The sequence below is a fragment of the Ochotona princeps genome, chromosome 16 (assembly GCF_030435755.1).
Source record: "Ochotona princeps isolate mOchPri1 chromosome 16, mOchPri1.hap1, whole genome shotgun sequence".
Taxonomy (NCBI): Eukaryota; Metazoa; Chordata; class Mammalia; order Lagomorpha; family Ochotonidae; genus Ochotona; species Ochotona princeps.
Genome location: NC_080847.1, coordinates 49493923 through 49518355, shown reverse-complemented (window position 1 = coordinate 49518355; position 24433 = coordinate 49493923). Strand labels below are relative to the sequence as shown.

Below are 24433 nucleotides of genomic sequence, written 5' to 3'. Positions count from 1 at the left end.
GCCACTGCTGCAGCCCTGCCCTACCCTGCCCACTCGTCCCACCCTCCCTCTGCCAACAGGGGTTTATGACTATGATAAGACCCTACAGGGCCAAAGTCCACTTGTTGACATTTCCTCTTTGCAGAGGGCCCAGGGAAGCAACTCAGGGGTTGCTGATAAAGAGAAGGGAGTCCAGGGTGTGCCAGAATTGAACCTGGGATGCCCCTGAAGAGGGACTCTACGGACCCTCCCTTGACAGCCACTCCCTGTCCCTGCCCTATAAGAGCTGCTAGCCACCTGCTATCCACCACCACTTCACACTCCTGAAGCTCTTTACCCAGCTCAGCCACCAGCCCAGCCTCTCAAGATGGCCTATGTCCCTGCACCAGGCTACCAGCCCACCTACAACCCGGTGAGATGCCAGCTTGGCTCTTCCCTGACCCTCATGCACAGCTCATCCCCACGCTGACCCCCAGCCTCCTGGCCCAGCAGGGCCCTGAGACCTGGGCTATTTGAACTTCCCTCTCCAAACCCTGCTCTTGCCTCCACCCAAGGGACTCGGGGGGGGGGAGCTTTCTGGGGAAGGGTGCAGGCTGCAGCAGGCTTGCAGTCTCTGAGACCCCTCCCCGGCCCCTTCTGCAGACGCTGCCCTACAAGAAGCCCATTCCAGGTGGGCTGAGCGTGGGGATGTCCATCTACATCCAAGGAATGGCCAGCGAGCACATGAGGAGGTAAGGTTCTCACCACTGCCTGGCTGGGCTGTGGGGGGCTCCCCTCCCCTTCTTCCTGAGCTGAGGATTCAGGTCTGGGCCAGGGAGCTGGGAGGGGACAAGGACAGTGCATCGCGTGAGGAGTTCTGGCCCAGAGTTGGGACATTGGACTCGGATGGTTGGGTGTGGTAGCAGTGCCGGGCCCCGCAGAGCTCCGCCAGGGCGTGCCTAGGCGAGGTGCCAGGCTCCGTTGTCTTTCAGTTTCCTCTGTAAACTTGGGATTGTGCTCTGGCCTAGGTGTCCAGAAATAGAACCAGGAAGCAGGCTGGGATGTAGCTTAACTTGGTGTTAATGATGGCCTTGACCTCCTGGGGTTCTTCTCTGTTTATTCATCGAGTACCCACCTGTTCGTGGGCCTGGGCGCCAAGAATAGGACAGACCCCTGCTTTCAGCTCTTCACAGAAAATGATGAATGTTCGATGTGATAAATGTCTTCAAGAAAGATAAGGCATGAAGGGAAATGGGGATTAAACATGTGGCAGGATGGGGTGGCGTTGCCTCTTTAAATTAGGCAGGCAAGAAAATGAAGGTAATGTTTTCATTATTGTCCTTTACTTGAAAGGCAGAAAAAGAGAGATCTTCCATGCACTGGTTCATTTCCCAAATGGCCACAAGGGCTGGGACTGTGCCAGGAGTCTCCCCCATAGGTACAGGGGCCCAAGCACCTGAACCATCTGCTGCTATTTTCCCAGGCACATTAGCAGGGAGCTGGGTGGGAAGCCCCCTGCCCCAACCCCAGCAAGGGAATATTTTAGCCAGGAGCTGAAGATGGGGAGGGAGGGAGGGAGCCCTGGGGACAGCTAAGGGGAAGGTATTGCAGGCAGAAGCGACAGCCAGGGCCAAGTCCCTGTGCCTTTGCTGTTAGGATTACTTGCTGGAGGCTGGTGCAGTGGGCAGTGGTTCAGTGTCCACAGGACCCCCGGGCTGCACATGGAGACAGAAAAGCAGCATGGGAACCCTGAACAGATCGTTGTCAGGTGCAGGGAGCAGGGGCTTGGCTGGAGGCTGCACTCATAGGAATGGTTGGCACTTGAAGCTGGGGGAAGAGGTGAGGCGGGAAGGTGGCCCTTATCCAGGAAGGGGTGCTAGGTGAAGGGCCAGTGCTGGCTCTGGGTAACCCTCAGAGCTGCGCAGAGCTCAGAGATCCTCAGAGCTGCTCCTGGGCCTGGGCGGGGCACGGAGGCGATGGAGGGAAGTTGTGGCTTCGGGGGGGGGGGGGGGGGGGGGAGGGGTGGGGGGGACTTCCTGGTGGAGGCCCCCTGTGGACTCAGCCTTGGTGTTCCATCAGGTTCTTTGTGAACTTCGTGATGGGGCAGGACCCAGGGGCAGATGTGGCCTTCCACTTCAACCCCCGCTTCGACGGCTGGGATAAGGTGGTCTTCAACTCACAGCAGGGTGGCAAGTGGGCCAACGAGGAGAGGAAGATGAGCATGCCCTTCAAAAAGGGCAAGCCCTTCGAGCTGCTCTTCACTGTGTCGGCTGAGCACTACAAGGTGGGCACTGGCGGGGGCCCTCCCCCTCGCACACGCCCTACTCGCTTTCTCTAACCAACTTCCTGCCTGTTTACCCGAGTCTAAGCTCACTCTGTTCTTGTAAACCAGGTCCTCCAGCCCCGCCCCCCCCACCTCAGGGAAGCCTGCCGTACCCCCAGTGCCACAGCCGTCCCCTCCCCCCAGCTCACTGCTCCCTCCCACCGCTCTTGGCTCCACCTCAGCATTTCAAAGCCAAGCCCAGATCTTTCCCATTCTTTTTTTTTTTTTTTAAGATTTACTTTATTTTTATTGCTGATTTACTCCCCAAGTGGCTGCAACAACTAGAGTCAAGCCGATGCAGTCAGGAGCCCAGAGCCTCCCCCGGGTCTCCCATGTGGATGCAGGCTCCCAAGGCTTTGGACTATCCTCCACTGCTTTTCCAGACCTCAAGCAGGGAGATGAAGGGAAGTGAAGCAGCCAGAATACAAACTGGTGCCCATTTGGGATCCCTGTGTGTGCAAGGCGAGGACTTTAGCCACTAGGCTACCGTGCCAGGCCCAGATCTTTTCCATTCTTAGAAATGCGTCGTCACAATCGCCAACTGGGCCAACCATGAGCCTCTTGGGATGGTGACTTGTCCCTTCCTGCCCAGTGGACAGTCTGTTCTTTCCTCTGGGCGCCGGGGAATTGGAATCCAGGATCAGAAATGGCCCCTGCAGGGGATGGACTCACAACTTGTAGGTGTGTCTTCATTGACCCCAAGGGTGGCCAGGCCCCACTCCCCAAAAGACTTGGTTAAAGGCAGGAGCCAGGAGCTTCTTCCAGGTCTTCCATGTGGGGTGCAGCGGCCAAGGCACTTGGGTCATCCTCTGCTGCCTTCCAAGTGCATTAACAGGGAGCTGGATCAGAAATGAAGCAGCCAGGCCCAGCAGCGTGGCCTAGCGGCTCAAGTCCTCGCCTTGAACGCCCTGGGATCCCATATGGGCGCTGGTTCTAATCCCAGCAGCCCCGCTTCCCATCCAGCTCCCTGCTTGTGGCCTGGGAAAGCAGTTGAGGACGGCCCAAGCCTTGGGACCCTGCACCCGTGAGGGAGACCTGGAAGAAGTTCCTGGATCCTGGCTTCGGATCGGCATAGCATCAGCCGTTGCGCTCACTTGGCGAGTGAATCATTGGACGGAAGATTTTTCTCACTGTCTCTCTTCCTCTCTATATATCTGACTTTCCAATAAAAAAAAAAAAAAAAAAACAAGAAAAAAGAAATGAAGCAGCCAGGACTCTAACCCTCACTCACGGGGTGCCAGAAGCACAGGCAGGGGTTCACCCTCCTACACCAAATACCTTGGCCCTCCATTGCCACGAGGGAAGTGCTGGGTCCCTTTTAGCCACCTTCTGACCCAAGCAGTGGCTTAGCACTGTGTATGGAAACTGTGGGGCCCTGCAGTGCTGGGAGAGCAGTGAGCAGGGTCAGGCACCTGCCCGGGCTTCTGTGTGCCTGGGACGCATTTCGTGGACCTGCTTTTCCTCCCACCCACAGGTGAGCCAGCCCCCAGGTCACCAGGCTCAGAGCGGTGGGGTACCCACTTGGCTCTGGTTCTCTCTCATTCTCCAGCCCCACGCTGCATGCCCCACTTATACGTGGATTTTTTTTTTTTTTTTACCTCAGCTTGACTTCTGACCTTGGCCTTCAGGATCCCTGAGTCTGAGGTCAAAAACTTTCAACCCTCATCAAAAAGATAAGGGCCACTGTTGTGGTTGAGTGGATAGAGCTGCTCCCTGCAGTGTAGCCATGCCATGTGGGTACTGGTGTAAGTCCCGGCTGCTCCGCCTCCAATCCTGCTCCCTGCTCGTGGCCTGGGAAAGCAGCAGAGCTCGGTCCAAGTGCTTGAGCCCCTGCACCAACCCGGGAGCCCGGGAAGAAGCTCCTGGCTTCGGATTGGCCCAGCTCTGGCCTTTGTGGCCATTTGGGGAGGGAACCAACTCATGTTCTCTTTCCCCCGACCTCTTCTGTAACTTTTCCTTTCAAATAAATTCTAAAGAAAAGTCCCCTGCTTTTCGCTTCCTGCTTCCACTTTCTAAGGTGGACCAAGTCTGACCGTTCCAACCCCTGTCCTCCAGGTGATGGTGAACGGAAACCCTTTCTACGAGTTCAAGCACCGGCTGCCCCTGCATATGGTCACACACCTGCACGTGGACGGGGACCTGGTGCTGCAGGCCATCAACTTCCTGGGAGGCCAGCCCACCCCACACCAGGTGTGTGGTGCCCCCATTCCCTCCTCTCCTTCCTGTCCCAAACCCCTGCCCTGTGCTTGTCCTTTTTCTGGGCAATGTCAGGGACCCAGCAGTGACCAGAACAGCCTGCTGGGAAAACAGGCATCACCAGACAGTGGCAGCCACAGGCCTTGGGACTATCTTGGGGAGAGACGTAAGGCAGTAGGGTGGGAGCTGGGATGGGCACAAACAAGCAGGGGTGTGGGAAAGACAGGATACAGAGAAGGGAGGGCTTCCTGGAGGAGGAGGAGGAAGTGTGTCAACCAAGGCAGAAAGTGAAGGCAAAGAAGGTGAAAGGCTTCGCCAACAGCAAACAAATTCAGGCAGTTACTTGACCTTGTTACTCACCTGGGAAATGCCACTCCGCACCTGCCCACATGTGCTTACTGGGAGAAAAGGCACACAATACTACAGGCTGGTCAGCGTGGAGGACAGCTGGCACTGCCACCCACAGCAGCCACTGAGGGTGCAAGGGGGTGCAGTGCCGGTGACAGCTGAGCCACCACATGCCCTAACACCCAGAAATTCCACTTCTAGGTACACAGCTGACAAATAGCCATAAATACTCCCCAACAGACTCCAAACTGTCCATAGTGTCTGCCATGGGGAGTGCACATCTAATGCCAAAGCCCAGTGCGGATCTCAAAGCTCTTCTGTACCAAAATAAGCTAATTTTAAAAAAAAAATTATTTATTTTTACTTGAAAGAGAGAGTTACATACAGAGAGAGAGAGACAGAGAGAAAAATCTTCCATCCACTGATTCATTCCTCAAGTAGCTGCAAGGGCTGGAGCTGAGCTGAGCTGAAGCCAGGAGCCAGGAGCTTCTTCTGGATCTCCCATGTGAGTGTAGGAGCCCAATGGCTGGAGCCATCCTCTGCTGTTTTTCTAGACCATAAGCAGGAAGCTGGATGGGAAATGGAGCAGCTGGGATTCAAATGGCACCCATATTGGGATGCTGATTAACCTGTCTGACTACCACACCGGTCCCCAACCATGGCCATATTCAGGTCCCCTTTTACACTCGTTGAAGCCTCACACAATTCAATTCCTTCAACTCCGCTCTCCTAGAAACCTCGGGCCATGGTCACCAGCCCACTTTGCAGATGCAGGAGCTGAGGCTGTAATTACTTGCCCGCCGAGGTCATGGGGCTGGGCATTGGCAGAGCCTGCGCTCAGAGGCAGGTGGGGTCTGTGCCCCCATTCTTCTGCCTCCAGGCACACCTGGCACGACCACACCAACACCACGGCAATACTTCAAGAAATCCACAGAAAGATGGAAATAAACAGAGGCTTTGTTTTAGCAGAGAAAAAAAAAATACTGAACTTCGTGCCTAATTTTCTCATAAGTCACACTTTTCCATGAATATTTTAAAGCCTTACATAAAACTGGGGGAGGGGGCGGGGGAGGTTTTCGCATACATGCAGTGTTTTTAATTGTTTGTTCTTTATTTTGATTTTATTTGAAAGGCAAAGAAATAGAGTTTTTTTCTAGGTACTCTTTTTGGAGCTGGGCCAGGCCACAGTTGGGAACCTGGAACTCTATCCGGGTTTCCCATGGTGGGTGGCAGGGCCCTAAGTATTTGAACCAGACTCTGCTGCCTCCAAGGTGCACAGTGAGAGGAGGTGGCAGGAAGTGGAGGAGCAGTACCCAAAGTAGGCAGTCCACTGTGGGATTTGGCAACTCAGATGGCACTTTAACCATGGTGCTCTTTTAAAAGGGATCTCGGGGAAGCTGGCTGACAGCCAACAGCAACGTGGGAAAGAGTTCATTAGGATGAGGGGGAAATGGGGTTGATGTCGTGGTGCAGCAGTTGAGCCATGGTTTACGATGCTGGCATCCGACAACAGTTCAAATCCCAGCTGCCCCCACTTCCTATCTAGCTTCTTGCTAATGTGCCTGGGAAAACAGCAAAAGATGGCCCAAATGCTTGGTCCACTGCATCCGTGTGAGAGCTCTGGATGGAGTCCCTGCCCGAGCCATGGAGGCCGTCTGAGGAGTAAACATTTAGAAGTGAGGGATGCAGTTGCAGGCTGGAGAAAGATCCTGTGAGGAGGTGAGGGGGGGTGCAGAAACATCCTGGGGGAGACCAGAAGAGGCTGCCCTATGGTCTCACATATCGAAAAGTGCTGAGAAAGTTCCAGTTGTCAGGGAGCAAGGCAGGTGAGAGGCAAGTGAGGGCCTGGGCAGGGCAGAGACCAATGCCCGAAGTTACCTGCCACCTGTTGTTGTCCTAAAGGCTCGAGGTGTGGCTCACCTAGCTGTGACCATCGCTAAACGTAGCGAGTTCCTCTCTGGCCATTGGTCACCTGGGTGTGTGTGGTAGGGGGTTGGGAAAGGCCACTCATTGCCACTTACCTCCTTCTCTCTCTGTGCCCACAGAGGCCTGCAATGAACCCACATCACGGTGTAAGTAGCTGCTTTGGCGGTGTGGTGGCCTGGGAGGTCCAGGGTGGCTGGAAGTCCCTGCCCCTCAGCACTGTGGCCTCTCTCTGTCCTCTCCACACAGGGTCACGGACATGGTGCACCTCCGCCACACAGTCTGCCAGTGAGTGCCAGGCCTGCGTGGCCGGGGAGGGGGATGAGGGTGGGGCTGGATGTGCTGTGGAATGTCCAAAATCATGTCGCTTTTTCCTCTCTCCGCAGATCATGGAGGGACCCCCAACCTTCAATCCGGTATGGCGCACTGGCCTGGGTGGAATGGGGCTAGGTGGGTGGGAAAGGGGGGTGGGGACTGGCCACTGAGTGAGCTGAGGGGGTGGAACTGGTGTTCAGGATCAGGGCCTGGGCAGGCCCAGGATGTTTCCCAGGGGAGTGAGGCCTCTCTCTGAAACTGGCTCCTTTATCTGAGAGAGGAAGGGGGCTGCCCTGTTCTCTTCCTACAGCCAGTGCCATTCAAGGGGAGACTGCAAGGAGGGCTCACGGCCCGAAGAACCATCATAGTCAAGGGCTTTGTGCCGCACCATGCCAAGAGGTGCAGAGACCCAGAGGGAGACCGCAGCCCTCTGCCCTCAGACTGGGAGACCAAGCCCCTCCCTCAGACCTGGGGTTCTGGCCTGTAGCTTCTCTTTCCTGACCCAGGGTCCCGGCCCCAACCCTGTCCTCCCTCAGTCCCAGGGTCTTGGCTCCCACCCTGTTCTCCCTCGGTCCCGAGGTCCTGGCCCCCACCCTGTCCTCCCTCGGTCCCGAGGTCCTGGCCCCCACCCTGTCCTCCCTCGGTCCCGGGGTCTCGGTCCCCACCCTGTCTTCCCTCAGTCCCAGGGTCCCAGGCCTAGCTCTCCTGCCTTGGCAACCCAAGCACTGAATCCTCTCACTTCCCCACTCTGTCCTCCTCCAGGTTTACGATCAACTTCAAAGTGGCCTCCTCGGGGGATGTGGCTCTGCACATTAACCCCCGCATGGATGAGGGCACCGTGGTACGGAACAGCTTGCTGAATGGCTCGTGGGGAACCGAGGAGAGGAAGATGGGCCACAACCCGTTTGGCCATGGACAGTACTTTGATGTGAGTCGGGGCTCTCCTTTTGCACTGTCCCTCCCCCTGCCTCACAGAGCCTGCGTCCTGCCCCAGCCTCACACCCACGCTTCCCTTGCAGCTGTCCATTCGCTGTGGCACTGATCGCTTCAAGGTTTATGCCAATGGCCAGCACCTCTTTGACTATGCCCACCGCTACCCAGCCTTCCACAAAGTGGACATGATAGAAATTCAGGGTGATGTGACCTTGTCCTATGTCCAGATCTGACCTGTCCACAAACCACCATGCTTGGGAAGCCAAAAAGGTCCCCTAGGACTCCCTTCTGGGTCTGAAGCCAAGTTTGGCTAAGGCATGATTCCTGTCCCCTGCTTCCCTATTCCTTCCCACTCCACTCCATTGAGCTCCATCCATCAGCCACCAATATGTATCCAAGTGTCCCCCTTACTCCCTCACTACCCCATCATAATAAACCTTTGTGTTGTCCCACTCATGGCTTGGGGCTTTATCTGCACCAATCCAGCTCCTGCTCACAGTGAGCAGGAGGTAGGAACCACGATTATCTGCCCTTTGTAACCAATGAGGAAACAGGCAAAGGAAAGTAGGTCAACTGTCCAAAGTGACATGGCCTATAACTGGCAGAGGCAGATTCCTAATGCAGGCTACACACTCATTCATCCTATGATCTGTCGTTCTATTCATCCACCTATCACTTTATCCATCCATTCGTCCGTCCATCTACTCATCCATTCATCTACCCATCCATCCATCCATTCACCTCAAAATCCAGCAGTCTCTCCATTTCTACAGTTGGCCAACCATCTAAATACTCAGTTCAGTTACTGAGGGGTATGTTTAATTTTTGTTTCATCTAGCCCTTTATCCATCTACCTATCCATCTCTTCATCCGTCTAGCCAAACTCCATCCAACCATCCTTCAGAGTCCAATGGGCTCCATTTATACAGATCTTTGCATATTTCTCCATCCACTTCCTCATCCAGCCACCCATCTGGCTGAGCAATCATCATTCTCCATCCATCCATCCATCCATCCTGTCCAGGCTCACGGTCTCAGTCATGTCTGCCAAGTCCCAGGTGCCAGGGCGTGGACGTCTCCGGGAGCCCTGGGCAGGACAGGTTCAGGAGCCCAGCTTCTGCCCTGAGGACTGTGGACAGTATTTAATCACTTGCTTGTTGACCAGTCTATCCGTTCACTTGGCCATCTGTACCTCCAGCTGTCACCCATTCATTCCTTTATCCTTCCCCCATCCTTGCAGTGCCCTGCCTACCACGGCATCCATTCATCTGCGTTCTGTCTGCCCCTCCAGCCAGCCTTCTCTTCATTCTCTCCCTGCCCGGTTTGCTGTCCATCTCCTCATTCTCCTTTCCTCCATCCGTTTCCAACTCAAGTGGGAAAGTGAGCACCTGTGAATCGCCTCATCAGTTGGGCTGTCACTGACTCTCTGCCATCCACTCTGCCATCATCTCATCCTGGCAGAATTAATCACCCATTCATTCATTTGTATTTTCATTTATCCATCTATTCACCCATTTTTTAAAAGAAATACTCATTGGGATTTTTATTTATTAATTTTATTAGTTTGTAAGGCATTCCCCAGATGTTTCCAACAGCCAGGCCTGGGCCAGGTGGACACCCAGGCATCCCACATGAGGGGGGCAGGGATCCAAGCACTTGAAACATCACCTGCTGCTCCCCAAGGTGCACATAGGCAGGAAGCTGGAGTCAGAAGCAGAGCCGCTCTCAACACCTGGGGCTCTGAAACACCATGTGAGACCCGCAGGCAGCGGCCTTCTTGCTGTCCCCAGTGGCTGCTCCAGGATCATGGTCCCTGCTGTGTCTGCCAAGTCCCAGGTGCCAGGGCATGGACATCTCTGGGGAGCCCTGGGTAGGACAGGTTCAGGAGCTCAGTTTCTGCCCTGAGGGTTATGGACAGCAGGGAGGGGCCAACAACCCAGGGGGAGTCCAGCCAGGTGCCCTCGGCAAGCGAGGTCAGGGCAGGAGATAAGCCTGGCCATGGGAGGGCATGGGGAGTGGCAGAGGGTACAGTCTAGGGATGTAGTGGTAGTCGGGGGGGCAGAGGAATAGGGATGATACCCAGGATGAGGCCCAAGGCCTTGGCCTAGGGACTAGGGTGTCATGGAGCCAGTCTAAAACAGGGACCCAGGGACCGGCTTGGTGGACTAGTTGCTAAAGTCGCCTTGAACACACTGGGCTCATATGGGCACTGGTTCTTTTTTTTTTTTTTTTAAGATTTATTTATTTTTATTACAAAGTCGGATATACAGAGAGAAGGAGAGACACAGAGGAAGATTTCTGTCGGATGATTCACTCCCCAAGTGAGCACAATGGCCGGTGCTATGCCAATCTGGAGCCAGGGACCAGGAATTTCCTCCGACTCTCCCACACAGGTGCAGGATCCCAAGGCTTGGGGCCATCCTCGACTGCTTTCCCAAGCCACAAGGAGGAGCTGGATGGGAAGTGGAGCTGCCGGGATTAGAACCGATGCTCATATGGGATCCTGGCATGTTCAAGGCGAGGACTTTAGCCACTAGGCCACCATGCCTGGTCTGGGCACTGGTTCTAATCCCAGCAGCCGCACTTCCCATCCAGCTCCCTGCTTGTGGCCTGGGAAAGCAGTTGAGGACGGCCCAAAGCCTTGGGACCCTGCATTCGTGTGGGAGACCTGGAAGAAGTTCCTGGTTCCTGGCTTTGGATTGGGACAACACCTGCCATTGCAGTTACTTGGGGAGTGAACCATCAATGGAAGATCTTCCTCTCTGTCTCTTCTTTTTGCATACCTGAATTTGCAATAAAAATTAATATTTTAATAAATAAATAAATAAATAAATATTAAAAAAATAGGGACCCAGAGGAGGAGCAAGGATGGGGGAAGGGAGTTTGTAGGGGATGGGACAGGGCAGCCAGGGATGTAGCTTTCAGCAGAGAGCAATGCTGAGAGCTGGTCACCTCCCCAAGGCACCTCTGGGCCACATCCATAACTTTCTGATGTAGCAAGCTCAGGGAGGAGGTGTGAAACAGTCACTTGAGAAACATTGCCATAAAATGTTGCAAAACTGGTTACTGGAGGGACTTATACCAAGTTTCAGCTTTGGCATGTCTCCCTGGTGACTTTGGGAGACAAACAGGTTTCACCTGAGCTCCAGGGGACCGCACATCCCTCAGGGCTGCGCCACTTTCAAGATGCGTGTGTTTCACCAACATGCAAAGTTTGCCACAGAGAAAATTCTAGACTGATGCTGTCCTCTGGTTAATGATATCCTTGGTGCAGTTCAGGGATGATGCCTGTAACCTACTTGGAGTGGATCAAGAGACATGATGGTAATGAAAGGCTAGACAGCTGGATCTGTGGGTGAACTTCAGACTAGCTGAGGAGGACTCAGGAGTTGACTGGGCAGTTCTTTTAACTTTCCTCCCCATCTGGGGAAAAAGTGTCATAATCAACTCTTGGGAAAACTTTTGCATGCAAACTGCCGTACTATCTCAGCAGTAGTGTACACTCTAACGTTTAAGGATATTTTTTATTAAAATGTACTTATTTTTATTAGAAAGATCTACAGAGTAAAGGAGAGACAGGAAGATCTTCCATGCACTGGTTCACTCCTCAAGGGACTGCAATGGCTGGAGCTGAGCTGATCAGAAGCCAGGAGCCAGGAGCCTCCGCCGGGTCTCCCAAATGGGTACAGGGTCACAAGGCTTTGGGCCATTTTCCATGGTTCTCCCAGGCCACAACCAGGGAGCTGGATGGGAAGTGGGGCAGCAGGGATGTGAATCGACAACCCTATGGGATCCCAGCGTGTGCAAGGAGAGGACTTTAGTCACTAGGCTAATGCGCTGAGCCCCGAAGGAATTTTTTAAAATTATTTATTTTAATTATTTATTTAAGGAGCATGGCTGACCTTATAGGCCCAACCACCAGGGTCTGCTGCTGCATTACTCCCCACCATGTGTATTCCAAGGGCCACAATAGGTAGGCTAGGGCATCGTTATGTAAAATATTAAAAATATATATTTAGAAGAGGGGTCAGAGTGATGGCTCACTTGGCTAATCCTCCATCTGTAAGTGCAGCATCCCATATGGGCACCGGTTCATGTCCCAGCTGATCCACTTCTCATCCAGCTCCCTGCTTGTGGCCTGGGAAAGGAGCCCAGAATGGTGCAAAGTCTTGGGACCCTGGACCCACTTGGGACACCTGGAAGAAGCTCTTGCTTCTGGCTTCAGATTGGCTCAGTTCCAGCCTTTGCAGCAATTTAAGGAATGAACCAGTGTATGGAAGATTTTTCTCTCTCTTCTTTCCTCTGTAAACCTGCCTTTCCAAAACAAAACAAAAGTAAATCCTTCCTAAAGTTAAAAAAATATTAATAAGTGAGAAGGTCCAGTACAATTAAAATTCAATTCAGCAATAAGCCCTGGAGACTTAGAGAATCTACTCTTTCTCACATCCCCAACCACAAAAGGGCGCAGATCCCAGAGCCCCAGTAGGTCACTGCACATGGGCGGCCATGCCGCAGGGCGCGGCTCCTGGGGGGAAAGCCAGGATCCCAGACCTGCCCGGTGGTTTCCCATCTCAGCGGGTGCAAGCACCGAGTGCAGGGAGCCTGCCCAGGGCGCTCCGGGTCCCGCACTAACATCACGGGGAGCCCTGAGATCCCCAGAGAACTGAAAGTTATCCTTGGCCACGGGTGGGCGCTGAAGCGCCCACTTCACTGCCCCTGGGGAAGTCCGCTGAGGAGCTGTGAAGCAAATGAAACAACCGGGTTTCACCTCTGCCTGGAGAATCCCCAACCGGACGGAGAGTCCCGGAGAAGGGCGTGCTGGGGCGGCCGCCAGAGAGTCCGCCCCGGGGCTGCTCGAGCAGGGACCTGCCCCAAGCTGAGAATCTGACCTTTCCTGGAGATCCCATTCAGGCCGGGCCGGGACGAGCAGGTGAGAGGGACAAAAAGAGGAGGCGTGGGAGGTCAGGGAGGCGGGACATTGAACCCTGCCCTTGCTTGGATGCAGGGTGCCCAGGCACTACAGGAAAGGAGGGGGCCAGAAAGGGTGGAGCCAAAGCCACCCACCAGGCCCAGCAGGTAAGCCCCGTTCCCGCCGGAGCCGCCGGCCTGACCCGCGGGAAACTCGCAAATGAGGTGCAGGTGCCCACGCGCCCCAATCCGGCAACGGACACACTGCAGGGGACTCACCTCTCGGCCGAGACCAAAACCTCCAACATACGAAGGGACACAAACACACACGGACACAATTGTCCCCGGTTTACATTTTATTCGCCGCCCTGGCAGCTCCAGCCACACCCGAGTCCGCTCAGAACACGCACACCGAGGTCAGCTCCACGTCCCCGGCCACCTCGAGCTGGCGCACGCTGGCCGGCGACACGCGGTGGCGGAAGTGGTGGTACTGCGAGTCCCCGACCACGGCCTGCGGGACAGGGCAGGGCTGGGACCCGCGCAGCGACCCTCGGGGCCCCGGGGAGGTGGAGGGGGGATTCACTGGCCCCTCAGAGCCTCGGCTTCCGCGGCAGGAATGCGGGGCGACTCTGCGCCCCACCCTCGCCGCGGGCTTCTCGTGAGCGCCGGGGAGGGCAGCTAAGGGGGCACCCGCAGCGTACCAATCCCCTGACCCCCATCAGCCTGGACGCCGCCTCCAGCCCATCGGGTCCTCCTCAGGTGGCCGCGCCCAGGGAGCCTTGCAGTCCACAGTTGCGTTCCCGCCCCCCGCTGGACACCCACCCTGGGGACCCAGGCTCTCCTCTCCTTGGTCCCCGCCCTGCACTGCCCGTCGCCTGGGGGAGCTCTGCGGGACACCCGGTCCCCCCACACCAGCAGCAGCAGCAGCAGCAGCAGCAGCAGCGCCACACCTTGTAGCCGTCACCCGTGACGATGAGCAGCAGCTCGAAGGGCTGTCCGCGCCGGAAGGGCAGCCCCGGGCCGCGCTCCTCCTTGCCCCAGGCGCCCTGCGCCAGGTTGTTGAAGACCACCTCGGAAGTGTCCAGCCGCGGGTTCAAGTGCAGCGCCGCGTCGGCGCCCTGCTCCTCACTGCACAGCAGATTCACGTGGAACCTGCCAGCGGCCAGGGCGGGGCCAGGTCAGCCACCCCAGCGAAGCCTGCGACCCCGGGCTGGGGGGCTGGGGGTCTCCCCACTTCCAGGGCACTCTCAGGTGCCAGGGCAGTGTTACCCTTGGCACACACCAGGGCTGCTGGCTGGGCACCTCGCCTCCAGGATGCTGGGAGTTTGTCAAGGGGTACCAACGCCTGGGGGCCTGACGCCCCCACACCCTAAATTCCCAGGATGGCTTGATGAGGTCTGCAGAACCCAGGTTGCCCTTGGGATTCAGGGCTGCTCCCCTCATCTCACAGACTCTGGGAACCAGGACACAGGGAACCATGCTGCCCACATCCCAGAGTCTTAGGGAGAGGGGCCCTGCTGGGCTGCCAAGGGGGAGGAGGCCTCTGGGCTGGTCTTGGAAGAGCAGGAAGGGCCTGGTCTGCTAAGACCCTGGGGGCAGGGATGATTCCAGGGTCCCTTCTCCACCCAGGAGCAACAGGGTTCAGTGGAGCCTGGTGACCCCCAACTGGCCCTTGGGAGGCTCGGGTCTCACCTGCCAGCCTTGTCAGGGACGACACCCCGAATCCTGAGCACATTGCCTGCCTGGACGCCCTCGGGCAGGGAGGTCTTGTGGGGGACGCTCTGCCAGGGGGGAGATGGGCCAGGTCACCAGCGAGACCGGGGGTGGGGGGGCAGGGGGCCAGGGGGCCAGGGAAGAGAGGGGCACGTAGGAAGGGTGAGAGACAGAAGGGAAGGGGGAGGCTGGGGGAGACAAGGGAGGCCCCTCGGAGAGTGCCCCACAAGACCACAGCACGGAGCAGGGGACACCCAGGCTGGGCAGGGTCCAGCTGAGACCACAGCCCACATGGGCTCCCATTGCCCTCTCAGCCCACATGGGCTCCCAGTGCCCTCCCAGCCAGGCTCTCCCCAGACCCCAGACCTCAGGGCTGTCCAGACCCTCCAATGCCCCCCACTCCACCCTGCACACTCACAGAGCTTCCTGACATGGTGGAGCCAGGGGTGGACAGTGGCAGTGGAGGCCGCGAGATGGCTGGGGGCCTTAAGTACAGCAGAGTGGGGCTGGTCCCCGTGACTCAGCCCGCCCTCCCCACCCTCCACCCACGCCTGGCACAGACCCTGGCCCTGGGGCAAGGCGGGCACAGCTGCTGCGCTGCCACCTGCTGGGTCCTGCTGCTTCCTCCACAAGGATCTGGGCCCCACATGCCTGGGGGCTCACAGCACTGGAGCCCCCTCGCGCCGCCGCCACACTGAGAAGTATCCTTCCAGCAAGGACAGGAGCCAGCCCTACCACCCTTCCACCCTTCCACAGGGTCCTCCAGCTCTGTGAGGCCCAGGCAGCTTGGGACCCATGGATCAGCGGGGCCACTGCCCCAGGACCCTCTCCCAGCCCTGCCCAGGGCCTAGGACACATGCCTGCAGTGCCTCTTGGTGTGTCTGTACTGTCCCTACCTCCATCACCAGCTCCCGTGGGGTCCAGCACCAGGGGCCGGGCTCAAAGGGCCCTGCGGGTAGTGGACACTCACTCGGGTAATCGGGTAATCGGGGGCTCAGTCAGATGGAAACAACCCTGACTGTGTCCAGGAGCTGCCCGACTGGTCCTTGTGTTCATCCCGCCCCACAGCCTGGGCACTCATCAGCCCATTTTACAGATAGTGCAAAGTTTGGCTTCAGTGTGACATGCCCAGTTCTGCACCTGCAGTGTGAGTCTGGGTCCTGCCTCTGGTTCCCTATCAAGAACCCCTGCTGTCCTCCCTGCCAAGGGGTAGAGTGGGGTGAGGTGCAGCTAGTGTGTGTGTGTGTGTGTCCTGGCACCCACCTCTGCTCTAGGCAAGAATGGAGACAGAGTGGGGGACCTGCTGCCCAACCCCCACTCCAAGGTTGCAGAGCCCCCAAAGTAGAAAGAGAATTCCAGGAGGTGGGAGTGGAAGGAGCTGAAGGATGTTTCTGGAAGATGGTGAGGGTGGAGTGGGGGAACTGAGCAGACACTGTTTCCAGGTGTACGCTTACTGGATCCAACCCTGTACCCCATCCCAGAGCCCCACTCCTGCCCCACCCAGCAGGTGGCAGTGCCTGGGGCAGCTCCATGCTGGGAGTGGGAAAGGTGGGGTGGAGACTGGATCCAGGTCGTCTGTGACCTCCACCTTGTCAAGGCCTCCCAGACACTGTTCCCTCAACAGGTGCAGACCTGTGTTGTGGGGAGCAGAGCTGGTTGGGTGGCAGGTACCTGTCTCCTGCAAGCACCCCACACTGTGTAGAGTTATGGGTTCCCATCTTGATGTGTCACTTTGGAAGCTCCGTCCCATCTCCCTGCTTCATCCCGTGCTGCTGCTTCTTCATTCCCATTCTGCTCTGTTTCTGTTCTGGTTGCACTGTCTAGGCCTCCATTATGAGTCACCTACAGGCCCTGGCTTGTTTCTGGGCATCGTCCAAGTGATTCCCTCCATTGGTGGGAAAAGCAGTTCTGTTCTGGGGCCTGGGGTTGTTGCACCTTGGTGCGATTCCGGCTGCCTTGTGCTGCCTTGTGCCAGAGGCTTGCGGGGTTCTTCCTTCCCTGCACCTGCTATCTGCAGCTCAGTGTGCTGTTGTGAGGCAGAGTTTTGAATCCAAGCCCCTACAGGGTTAGAACATGACCCAGCTTCTCCTTTCCCTAAACCATTGTGACTTTGTCTGTGCTTTGTCAAGGGGATCTGCCCAGCTGAAGCAGTGGTACATCTGCCCTATGGGCTGCCCATCCCTGTTCTCTCTGGCAGTCACTAGCAGGGCTGGTTCGAATCCTGGCTGTTCCACATCCCATCCAGCTACTCCCTGGGAGGGCAGCAAAAATGGGCTAAGTGCCTGGGCACTTGCATTCCATGTTGGAATTCCAGGTTCCTGGCTTCAGCCTGTCCCAGTCCTAGCTGTTGCAGCTATTTGGGGAGTGAACCAATGCATGAAGATCTTCCCCTACCCCACTCTAGCTCTGCCTATCCAGCAAACAGAATTCTAAAAAAGATCAATTTTATTTTTATTTGAAAGGAAGATATATAGAGAAAGGAGAGAGAGAAATTTTCCATTCACTGGTTCCCTCCCCAAATGGCAACAACAACCAGAGCTGATCTGATCTGAAGCCAGGAACCAGGAGCTTTTTCTGGGTCTCCTACATGGGTGCAGAGTCCCAAGGACTTGGGCCCTCCACCATTACTTTCCCAGGCCACAAGCAGCAAGCTGGACTGGAAGTTGAGCAGCTGGGATTCAAACCAAAAACCCATATGGAATGCTGGAGTCTTTGGTGAAGCTTAGTCCAGTATACCACAGCACCAACCCCATCAAGTAAATACATTTTAGAAAGAAAAGAAAAAGTTGGAAACCTTGTTGAGTAGTGTGTGGTTGCTTAGGGGAATTCCAGGTGTGCGGCAGCAGCAATCATTTATACAACCGGGCCACCGAGCCCACCTGGCCCTCATAGACTCCAGGCCCACTGAGCCCACCTGGCCCTCATAGACTCCAGGCCCACCAAGCCCACCTGGCCCTCATAGACTCTAGAGAGTCCAGCCTCACTGGCCCATCAAAGAAATGTCACAGGCACAAGCTGTTAGACACCTCCCAACTTGAATTTCAATCTCTAAGACCGCTTTTCCTCCCCTCCCCTAATTCCACAGGAAGCCTGGGGACTCAGCAATGGCCGCTCCTTGCCGCGAACTTTGCAGTAAGTCTCTACTCCCCGCATTCCTCAGGTAAGCGACCAGTTTTCTGCATGTGCGCCCATGGACCCAGACTTGGCACTTCTACAGTGAGCCTGAGGTGTTTCTCAACCACCTTCCCATCCAATAAACAGCACAAAGTTGATGGAGCTGTTGAGCGGGTTCTGACCCACTCACAGGGTTTGTGAGCCTGCATCATAGGCCCCTGCTGCTGGCTGCTGGGCGGTCCGGAGCCAGAGACAAGGACTGACTCCAAGAAGCTGACACCGTAGGGGAAAATGTCCTCACTTAGCACACCAAACCAACAAGGAGGGTTTTTGGGTTTGTGTTGTTTTGTTTTAAAGGACAAGGGCAGGAACCCGGTGCAGTGGCCTAATGCCTTAGGTCCTCGCCTTACATCCCATGTAGGCGCCAGTTCATGTCTCAACAGTCCTAAGTTCCCGTCCAGCTCCCTGTCCGTGGCCGGAGCAAGCAGTCAAGGACGGCCCAAAGCCTTGGGACCCTGCACCCACGTGGGAGGCCTAGAGGAAGCACCTGGCTTCCGCTCAGCTCAGCTCTGGCCGTTGTGGCCACTTGAGGAGTGACCCAGCAGATGGAGGATATTTCTCTGTATCTGCTCCTCTCTGTATATATGACTTTCCAATAAAAATCAATAAATCTTTTTTAAAAAGGGGGGTGGCAGTGGTGGTGGTGGTGGCAAGGGTAACTACAAGTCAAGCATGGAAAAACGATGAGCCCAGTCCATGGCAATGAAGCTGATTTTCAGGTATGTCAGGGAAATCAAGGGAGACAGCCTGGAAGAGATTTTTTGATAATGGAACTCAGCTGTCTGCAATGGATCCTGCAGCCGCCTTCTTAGCTGTGTTTGAGCCGGCTGCTCCCAAAGCCGGGAGCCAGTAGCTTCTTCCGGGTCTCCTACACAGGTGTGGGGGTCCAAGGCTTTGGGCCGTCCTCGACTGCTTTCCCAGAGCATAAGCCGGGAGCTGAACTGGAAGTGGATGAACCAGTGCCCGTATGGGATGCCAGCACTTGCATGTGGATGATCAGTTAATTGAGCCATCGTGCCGGCCCCTCTTGTTTCCCTGTGAGGTTCCCTACGTCATGGAAAACATTGCGTTCCCATCACTGTCTCATCTCTCTCTTAAATCTCCGGTCAAGCTGGGACCCTGAGATCAAAGAGGCCAAATTTTCTTCCTCTAAAGGAAGCTCGTGAGGTTTTTGGTTTTTTGGTTTGTTGTGTGTATATATATATATATATATATATATATATAATGAGTAATGATTTGATGTAACAAATCATGGTCAGTTCTTGGTGTGAGCACATATTTTTTATTTGAGAGTATATTGCTGGGAGTGGAATGACAGTCCCAAACATATCTTTCCAAAAGTTGTTCATTAAAAACACAGAATTCTTTTATCCACTGGTATATTCCCCTGAATGCCTGCAACTACCAGGGTTAGGCTGGGGATGAAACCGGGAACCTTGGAACCCACGCCAGGTCTCCGTGTGAATGGCAGGAACCCAAACATGCACACGAGGCGTCCGCACCGCCTCCCGGAGTCAGCATCAGCTGCGCTGGACTCAAAAGCAAGGTCAGAAATTGACCCCAGGTCCTCCCATGTGGCAGGTGGACCTCTTAACCATTAGGCCAGACGCCAACTCCTGCAAGAAGATCCTTTATAACAAAGGTCTCCATCTCCTCCAGGAGGCCACAGGGGATGCTGCATTCAGATGCTTGTAACCTACCCTTCTCCCTTGCCCATCTGGACGGCGCTGACTTATTTTTAATCTCCAGGCTGGTCCTGGATTCTGGTTGCCTCCTCACGATTCCACACAGACCAGGAGGTGCCCAGTGCGAGGCTGCAGCACTGTGGGCAATGCTGTCGATCGATCTGGCTGGCACCCTTTCTGGGTGGTGATTTACTGGGGATTGTGTTTTTTTCTGGGAGCACAAAGTTGGGGGGAGGGAAGCGTGGGTGGGACAGGGCAGCAGGGAGGCAGCTCCTCCTCGGCTGCCCCCTCCCCCTTCCCTCCCTCATTTTCATTCCTTACTCTATGAGAGGTGAAGCAGGAAGGTCCAGCTTCTGTAACTTTTTAGGGTGTGCCAGAGCATTGTCCCTGCCCAGCTAGGAAATCAAAGTCTCTTGCTAACAGATCTAGAGGTTTTCCAGCAGTTGCTGGAAATGGCTGGAGTCCTGGCATGACTGCTGACTTTACAGAAACAGGTGAATTCTGGAAGAGACAACATGGATAAGTATACATGGGCTTGGAAGGACCGAGAGCCAGGATCATGTCAGTCTCACAGCCGTTGGGTGAAATACGCTCTTGGCATCCTATCTCCTGCCTCTCCCCCATGAAGCAGGTGGGCAGGGGTCTTGGTTACACACGGTATAAATCATTTCGTTAGTAAACACAAGGGTTTGGTTTGCTTAGAGTGGCTGCAAATTATCAGTCTCAAGTGGCAGCTGCTAAAGGAAAGTCATATTTATTTACTCAGATCAAGTAAAGGAGACAGTGGGAGTAGCCAGCCTGTCCTGCTTGTACTTCATTCTTTACACACCGTACAGTCAAAGATTTATTTTTCAAGTGGATATTTAGTTGCATCTAGTTGAAAGACAAATCAACTGAGAAACAGACACATAAATCTTCATCTGCTGGTTCACTCCCCAGTTACCAACCGCAGCCAGGGCTGGCCTAGATCAAACCCAGGAGCCCAGAGCTCCATCTGGGTTTCCCCTGAGTGCAGGACCCCACGCACGAGGGCTATCTGGGGCTGCTTTCCCAGGTGTGATAGCAGAATCACAACTAACAGCACCTGCGCAGAACACCGGGCGCTGAAGGGGAGGAGCCAGAGACTGGGAGGGCACGTGACCAGGCCTCCCCAACCCCATAAAGGCCTCCCCAACCCCATAAAGGCCTCCCCATCCGCGTCTGCACATTTGGGCTTGTGGTGCTCTGCGTTCGGCGTACACTCCTTGTCCATCCTGGTTTGCTTGAACGTTGGCCCCCTATTTTTTGTTGCAGGTGAGTCTTATGTCACAGTGAGATATGCAGTAAGGGGTGGCAGTATCTGAATTTCCTCGCTTCGGAGTCCCCAGAAGGGGGCCCCTTTAGGGTCTTCACCCCTTTAGGAGGGCAGAGAAAGAGAGATTTTTCCTCAGTTTCTCATGTGTCTTTCTGAAAAACAAAGCAAAACAGAAAAAAACAGATCCTGTGTTGGGAGTCCCAGCTTGGAGCCCTACACCTTGGGGACCCACACCTCAGCCAACCCCACTGGGCTGATCAAGTTGATTGTCAGCTGCTGGTTGGCCGGCCTAACCCAGGGCCTTGACTAGCCCAGCTGATTCCACTGTTGGTTGGGTGGGAATGTTCATGAGGGTTTGAAAACCTCCTTAGATGGGGCTGTGGGTTGTTATAAATACACCCCTTTTCCCCGACAGTGACAAATTTCTCAACATTGACCTGCAGGCCTTTAAGGTGGGCCTTACAGCAGTCCACGTGCGAGGTGGGAGTGGCTGGGGCACGTTTATGAATCTGCCTTCCTGCTTGGAGCCTAACGGGAGGGCACCCCCTGGCCCAGGTCCTTGGCTCCTCCATGCCGGGGAGTGCCTGCCCTGTGTGGGAAGGGGTGGTGGTGTGTTTGCTGAGTCACTCCCGTGGGGTTAGGGAGCTGGGAGATGTTAGTCCTCTCTAGGGAGGAGAAACCTATTACGAAGAAGAATTAAATTCCCAGGAGTGGGAGAGAAAAACCAAGACACGGCAGTTTTTATCGGTTCTTCATCGTGGTGTGTTCTCTCTGGTCTCCTCTGTGTGAGAGCTCTCTGCACCTGATGCTATCACCCAAGAGCAGGAGGGTGGGGCAGGAAACCCTGAAACCCAGGCAGGAGAGGTCTGGGATCCCTCCTTTCATAACCCTTGATCTCCCAGAGCAAAATTTGATGCTTTGATCCTGGAGTCCCGATAAAGGCTGTTCTTTCTGGTTCTAGATTCTTCTCTGATAACAAGCCCACTCCCTGTCCTGGCTACTAATCTCATCACTTTTAAAAAAATTATTATTATTGGAAAGGCAGATCAGATTTACAGAGAGATTTTTTATCTGCTGATTCACTCCCCAAATGGCAACAACGGCCAAAACTGAGCCCATCCAAAGTCAGGAGCCAGGAACTTCTTCCGGGTCTCCCATGTGAGTGCAGGGTCCTAAATCTTTGGGCCATCCTCGACTGCTTTCCCAGGCCACAAGCTAGAGCTGGATGGGAAGTGGAGCAGCCAGGGCACAAACTAACACCCATATGAGATCCTGGCACTTGCATGGTGAAAATCAGGCAACTGTGCCATCGTACCAGGCCCTCATTCCATCATTTTTTTTTTTTTAAGATTTTTATTACAAAGAGATACAGAGGAGAGACAGAGAAGATCTTCCATCCAATGATTCACTCCCCAAGCGAGCTCAACGGTCGGTGCTGTGTCGATCCGGAGCCAGGAACTTCCTCCAGGTCTCCCACGCGGGTGCAGGGTCCCAAGGCTTTGGGCCGTCCTCGACTGCTTTCCCAGGCCACAAGCAGGGCCGCTGGGATTAGAACCAGCGCCCATACAGGATCCTGGCGCATTCAAGGCAAAGACTTTAGCTACTAGGCCACCGCACCGGGCACATTCCACCATTCTTGAGGTACTAGACAGGAAGTGGTCCCATGGCCAGTTCACTTCTTAGGTCTCTCAGTGAACAACTCAGGAGCACCAGGCCCTGGGGGTGATGATGGGGGCGGGGTGGGGCGGGATTCACCCCTCCCTGAGCAAGGATGCTGTGGATGAATGGCACCTGTCCATCACTCCACTTGTGGTTCCCAGCCACCCTGACCCTGCAACCTGTTGAGCGCGTCTCTCTCTCTCCCTTTCCATGTGCAGAGCAAACACAAGCTGACTGCTCATCTCGTGGCTGAGCAGAAGACATACTCAACAGGCGTCCCCTAAGAATTCGGGGCTCACTTTCTGGGACCTCTGTTAAGGATGGAATTCCCAGCCTCTTGTTATAAACAGCTGAGCTTCATCTCAAAGAAACTGCCCCGATTGGTGTGTCAGGACAAACACCTGCCTGACCGCCCATCAGCTAGACCCATTCCTGTCCTAACCTCTCCTGCTCCCCTTGCTCCTTTGAAAAGTCTTCCTGCTAGCTTGCACGTTGGGGAAAGCACTTCTGAGATTGAAGGTGCTGAAAGTCAAGCCCACCACAGCTCTTTGCTGAACTGGTCATCCAGCCTCAAGCAGCCTGGGCCCAGTGTTAGCACATACTGAAGCCATGTCTGGTGTGCCTGTGTGGCTTCAACTATTTTGTTAGCAGACATTAAAAGTCCACTCAACCTGGGGTATCGTCATGTTTGCTAGCCTCACGCGGGGCTTGCCTAGAGGAAATGCCTTCATTTACTTATGACCAGTAAAAAGAGTGAAAGATGGTGGGAAGGTAGAGTTGTCTGTCAGTCTGTCTTTTTTTTTTTTTAAAGATTTATTTATTTTTATTACAAAGTCAGATATACAGAGAGGAGGAGAGACAGAGAGGAAGATCTTCCGTCCGATGATTCACTCACCAAGTGAGTGCAATGGCCAGTGCACACCGATCCGAAGCCGGGAACCAGGAACCTCCTCTGGGTCGCCCACACGGGTGCAGGGTCCCAAAGCTTTGGGCCGTCCTCCACTGCTTTCCCAGGCCACCAGCAGGGAGCTGGATGGGAGCTGGAGGCACCGGGACTAGAACCGGCACCCATATGGGATCCCGGGGCTTTCAAGGCGAGGACTTTAGCCACTAGGCCACCATGCCGGGCCCTCTTTTTTTTTTAAAAAAAATTTATTTTATTTTCATTGGAAAGTCAGAGATACAGAAAGGAGAGACAGAGGAAGATCTTCCATCTGATGATTCACTCCGCACTTGGCCATAACAGCTGAGGCTGAGAGGATCTGAAGCCAGGAACTGCTTCCGGGTCCCTCATGCCGGTGCAGGGTCCTGTTGTACCCAGATTTTGAGATCCCCACAAATCATCAGGTGTCTGAAGTCGATGCAAACGCATAAGGGCGTTTTTTCAGGCTGGCCTGGACTCCCAGCCGTCTCCCAGCCCAGCAGGAGTGGGGGTGGGCCGCGAGGTTGGACAGCACAGGGTTTTTATACACTTCAGGCCAGTTCACACAATTACACACTCGTGATTGATCAATTTAACTGTTAACTTTTAAAAAGAGAAAGTTGCCAGGCTTCTATTGGTGGGTTTGAAGCGAGCAACTTTCAAATAGTACAGACTGGTGGGCTGTGGGGTAGTGAGCAAGTCTTACCTAAAAAGCACACCAGGGGCTCCTGCCTGAGGAGTGCTCTGCCTGTGTGACCTGTCAGCGCCCCCCGCCCCCCGCCCGGCCAAGCAAGCAAAGCAGAAAACACCGAGGTTAGCAAGGAGTAAAGGGCAAGTGGCTGGGATCCTGACTCAGGTTTCTCAGTCCCAAGTCTTTGAGCCGTCCTCGACTGTTTCCCACACCACAAGCAGGGAGCTGGATGGGAAGTGGAGCTGCTGGGATTAGAACTGGTGTCCATAAGGGATCCTGGAGTGGGCAAAGCAAGGACTTTAGCTGCTAGGCTACCGCACCAGGTCCTAGAGTTCTGAGCAGTTGGCCAGGACCCTCATGGCAAGAGCTAGGGGAGTGTGGTGTGTGGGGG

General features: G+C 55.0%; 3 protein-coding genes across 3 annotated transcripts in view; 1 reads left to right on the top strand and 2 right to left on the bottom strand.

Annotated features, from left to right (window-relative positions):
- Window positions 1-9363, bottom strand: part of NFKBIB (NFKB inhibitor beta) — a 70960-nt gene extending 61597 nt beyond the window's left edge. Inside the window, exon 1 of the mRNA XM_058674683.1 lies at window positions 9360-9363. The gene's annotated coding sequence lies outside the window, so the exon portion shown is untranslated. The remainder of the gene's footprint in view (window positions 1-9359) is intronic.
- Window positions 231-8457, top strand: LGALS4 (galectin 4). Its single transcript, XM_004595087.2, has 8 exons — window positions 231-391; window positions 622-710; window positions 2038-2242; window positions 4337-4471; window positions 7135-7164; window positions 7374-7462; window positions 7826-7991; window positions 8083-8457. Exons 1-8 carry the CDS (start codon window positions 347-349, stop codon window positions 8227-8229), a joined length of 906 nt encoding a protein of 301 aa, XP_004595144.2. The 5' UTR covers window positions 231-346; the 3' UTR covers window positions 8230-8457.
- A 3891-nt stretch (window positions 9364-13254) lies between the features above and the next one.
- On the bottom strand, window positions 13255-15050 carry LOC101520375 (galectin-7). The gene is made up of 4 exons (XM_004595085.2): window positions 15036-15050; window positions 14597-14685; window positions 13855-14056; window positions 13255-13415 (listed from the first exon to the last, which is right to left on the bottom strand). The coding sequence occupies exons 1-4, from the start codon at window positions 15048-15050 to the stop codon at window positions 13302-13304; spliced, it is 420 nt and encodes a 139-aa protein (XP_004595142.1). The 3' UTR covers window positions 13255-13301.
- Between the last annotated feature and the right edge of the window lie 9383 nt (window positions 15051-24433).

Bases quoted from the DNA above. Each gene is read 5' to 3' on its own strand.
- LGALS4 (XM_004595087.2), top strand. From the start codon at position 347: ATGGCCTATGTCCCTGCACCAGGCTACCAGCCCACCTACAACCCG. The intron at 2,243-4,336 runs GTGGGCACTGGC...CCTGTCCTCCAG, and splicing joins TGTCGGCTGAGCACTACAAG to GTGATGGTGAACGGAAACCC. The intron at 4,472-7,134 runs GTGTGTGGTGCC...CTCTCTCCGCAG, and splicing joins GCCAGCCCACCCCACACCAG to ATCATGGAGGGACCCCCAAC.
- LOC101520375 (XM_004595085.2), bottom strand. The intron at 14,057-14,596 runs GTGAGACCCGAG...GGCCGCTGGCAG, and splicing joins GTCCCTGACAAGGCTGGCAG to GTTCCACGTGAATCTGCTGT. The intron at 13,416-13,854 runs GTGTGGCGCTGC...CCTGTCCCGCAG, and splicing joins TCACGGGTGACGGCTACAAG to GCCGTGGTCGGGGACTCGCA.